Below are 3,536 nucleotides of genomic sequence, written 5' to 3'. Positions count from 1 at the left end.
TCTTAAAAATGAGTCACCTTATTTTAAGTTCAAAGTCACATTCCTGTTATAAATATTGGAAATACTGGCATTAGTTATATAAGGAAACAATCTTTATCTAACCTATCAGTCCTTTCTAACTCCACCACCCAACTCTTAATATTTTGTCATAGTTTCCCAGAATTTTTTTGTATATATACTTATTCATAAATCGATAACAAAAATACTTAAACAAATAATATTAGAATTGCAGTGAATACAGAGTTGTGAATTCTGCTTTTATCTATTTAATTACATTGGGAGCATTTTCCATTATCAAATGCTCTTCAGAAAATAAGAGTTTTTTGAAGGCTGCATCATACTCTATCATTGGACACCACCAGGATTTATTTGGAGATTCTTCTATGATTAATATTAAGATTCTTACAACTTTCTGTTACTATAAATAATGCTGTGATTAGTGTCCTTATATATATATAAGGACACATCCTTATTCATAGATCTTTGCATCTCTAATGATCCTATTAGACTAAGTTCTAGAAGTTGATGTGTTAGGTCACAGAGTCCAGCAATTTTGTAAGACTTTTGATTCATACTTCCCACTGATTTTGCTGGAAATTTATATCAAGTTATTCCCACCCTCACCAGCAGTGGATGTCATTACTTCTTTACTGCATGTTCATTACTGACAGACATTAAAACAGTTCTTCACCAATTTCATGGGTGAAAATGGTATCTAATCACTAATCTAAAGGTAAATGCGATTTTAACCCCGCAATGTGCACCTGATAACATCCAGATTACTGTCCTGAAGTCAAAGGTGTACCTTGTGGTGGACAGCCTTCACTCTAGCCTGAAAGGGTGCCTCCCATAGGTATAGAGCTTTCACGCTAGTCAAAAAGGACTGAGCTTCAGCGAGCAGACTGTGCTGCTTTCCTCTGCACCTCTGTTCTGACCAACATGGAAAGCAGAAAGAGGGACTGGAGGGGAACAGAGGACTCAAGCAAGACTCTGCTTTTCTGCAGTGGGGGGGCAGGAGAGCTAGACTGCTTCTTGGAGGCCAAGGCCAGCTTCCCCATCCTACAGACAGTACCACTGAGGCCAGAGCAGGGCAGGGAAGGGAGATGGTCTGTGGCTCTGCATCCATTTCTGCTGTGTGCTCACTGAGTTCTCAGAAAGGAAAGCTGAGAAGAGGCTGAGCACCAGGAAGGGGCAGCTCTGGCAGAACCCCCATAATGAGGTAAGGTAGGGTAGAGCAAGTCTCCCTAAAGCCGGGTGAGGCCTGGATGCTGGGTTGGGAGGTGTGGAAGCGGCTGCTGTTGCTGCTCAAGAGAGACATTGGGAACACAGGTCCAGGGCTGCTCAGGGCGATGGGTGCCCTGGTGGCCAGACAGGTCTGGAAATCATGGATTCTGGGCCTCATCACTCCCTCTACTATCACCTCCCTGGGTACCATGCCTGTCATCTCCGAAGGACCCCAGGCTCTGCCACTATCACCCCTATACTGATGTGTTCGTGTGTTTAGTTAAGAAACCTATGGGAGGCCTAGGGCTGGGCGGGGCTGGGATGTGGGCCAGAGTGGATTCTTAGCCTCCCTGCTCTTATAGTAACGCTGAAAATAAAGCAGGAGGAGCTCAGTGAGGGGCAAAGCGAGGAGGCTTTGTGAGGGAGGTGGCATTCGAGCTGGCCCTTGAGGGTCAGGCCATCCTTTTACACGTGGAGCTGTGCTGCCTTGTGGGAAGAACCAACAAGGGCACAGAACTGGGCAGTGCTGGCCCATCCCAGGGCTCCCAGCTGGCTGGCATGTGTGGCTGTCAGGAGGGAGAATGCGGGGCAGAAGGCTGGGGGTTAGTCAGGATCAGCAGGACCAGCTTATGCGGGCCTTGAATGTCCTACTAAGGAGTTTGTACTCTGTCCTGAGAGCAGTGGGCGGCCATTTGGGGGTTTCAGTCAGGAGAGGATGTGATCACATGTGCTTTTCAAAAAGGTCCTTCTGGGCGCCCCAGGGAGGGTAGAGTGCAAGGGTACTGAGAGTGAAGTTTCGAGGCCAGCCAGGAGCCGGTGTAAAGTATAGGCGGTGATACCGAGAGCTGGGCAGGGCGATGCCAGCGAAGGAACCAAGGGGTGCTTTGTGAGCCCTTCTGTGGCAGCACCAGTGGGACTTGGTGCTTGCTTTCTGAGATGAAGATTCCAGCCCCACAGCCCTGTGCCCCACCCGTCCTCCCCATAGGCATATGAAGGCCTCACTCACTACTCTGAAGAGCCCAGGCGTCCCTCACTTGCAGGCACAACCCCTACCCCACACTTTCCTGGCAGCTTCCTTCACTTCCTTGTTCCTTAGGCTGTAGATGACAGGGTTCAGCATGGGTGTGACCACGGCATAGAGGACTGTGAAGACCTCATCAGAGATGCGGGCCTCCTTGCTCTTGGGTTTCATGTACATGAATATCACAGTGCCATAGAAAAGCATCACCACAGCCAGGTGCGCTGAGCAGGTGGAGAAGGCTTTGCGGCGCCCAGAGGCCGAGGGCACCCTCAGGATGGTGGCCAGAATAAGTGTGTAGGACAGGCAGATGAAAGTCAGGGGGACAGGCAGCAGCAGAATGGCGCCAACCAGCAGGAAGACTTCACTGATTGACGTGTCACCGCATGCCAGCTTCAACACTGCCAGGATCTCACAGGTGAAGTGACTAATCACATGGTGGCCACAGAAGGGCAGCCTCATGGCGATGACTGTCTCAGTCACTGACTTGAAGAGACAGAGGACCCAGGCGGTTCCTGCCAGGAACAAGCAGAGCCGGTGGCTCATGAGCACGGGGTACCTGAGTGGGCGGCAAATGGCCAGGTAGCGATCGTAGGCCATGATAGCAAGCAGTAGACACTCTGTGGAGCCTGTGGACAGGCTCAGACACATCTGGACTGCACAGCCAATAAAGGAGATGGTCTTCTGGGCTGACAGGAGGTGGACCAGCATCAGAGGCACAAAGGTGGACGTGTAGCAGATGTCCAGGAGGGAGAGGTTGCCTAGGAAGAAGTACATGGGTGTGTGCAGGCGGGCATCCAAGACACTCACTGCCACAATGGCGGTGTTCCCCAGCAAGGTCACTAGGTACATGGCTGAGCACAGAGGGAAGAGCAGGTGCTCCAGGGCTGGGTAGCCAGAAAATCCTTTCAGAAAGAACTCAGAGATCTCTGTCCTATTGACCAGCTCCATACTGCAGTGCTCAGGGGAGCACACAGCTGGGATGGAGGGAAAGAGGGTGTAGGGTGGTGGAGAGCCCACAGAACCTCTTTTGGGTTGGGGTGCCCGGGTAGTTCAGTCTGTTGAGTGTTTGACTTTGGCTCAGGTCATGACTTCATGAGTCCAAGCTCTGCATCAGGCTCTGTTTTAGATCCTCTGTCTCCCTCCCTCTCTCTGCCCTTCCCCTGCTCGTGCTCTCTCTCAAAAATAAACATTAAAAAAAAAAAAAAAAAGAAACTCTTGGGTTGAAGTATATTGCTAGGGCCTTTTCCAGCTCTTATACACATTCTGTCCTTGAGTTTGGGCAATCGGCACA

General features: G+C 50.1%; 1 protein-coding gene across 1 annotated transcript; it reads right to left on the bottom strand.

Annotated features, from left to right (window-relative positions):
- Window positions 1-2,254: 2,254 nt before the first annotated feature.
- Window positions 2,255-3,281, bottom strand: OR13J1 (olfactory receptor family 13 subfamily J member 1). The gene has a single exon (XM_077756082.1). The coding sequence runs from the start codon at window positions 3,191-3,193 to the stop codon at window positions 2,255-2,257; it is 939 nt and encodes a 312-aa protein (XP_077612208.1). The 5' UTR covers window positions 3,194-3,281.
- Between the last annotated feature and the right edge of the window lie 255 nt (window positions 3,282-3,536).

Source organism: Crocuta crocuta, unplaced genomic scaffold (assembly GCF_008692635.1).
Source record: "Crocuta crocuta isolate KB4526 unplaced genomic scaffold, BGI_CrCroc_1.0 scaffold431, whole genome shotgun sequence".
In the NCBI taxonomy this organism is placed as follows: Eukaryota; Metazoa; Chordata; class Mammalia; order Carnivora; family Hyaenidae; genus Crocuta; species Crocuta crocuta.
This window is presented reverse-complemented; position numbering and strand designations above follow the sequence as displayed.

What these genes read in the sequence shown, in the direction of transcription:
- OR13J1 (XM_077756082.1), bottom strand. Translation starts at nt 3,193, where the DNA reads ATGGAGCTGGTCAATAGGACAGAGATCTCTGAGTTCTTTCTGAAAGGA.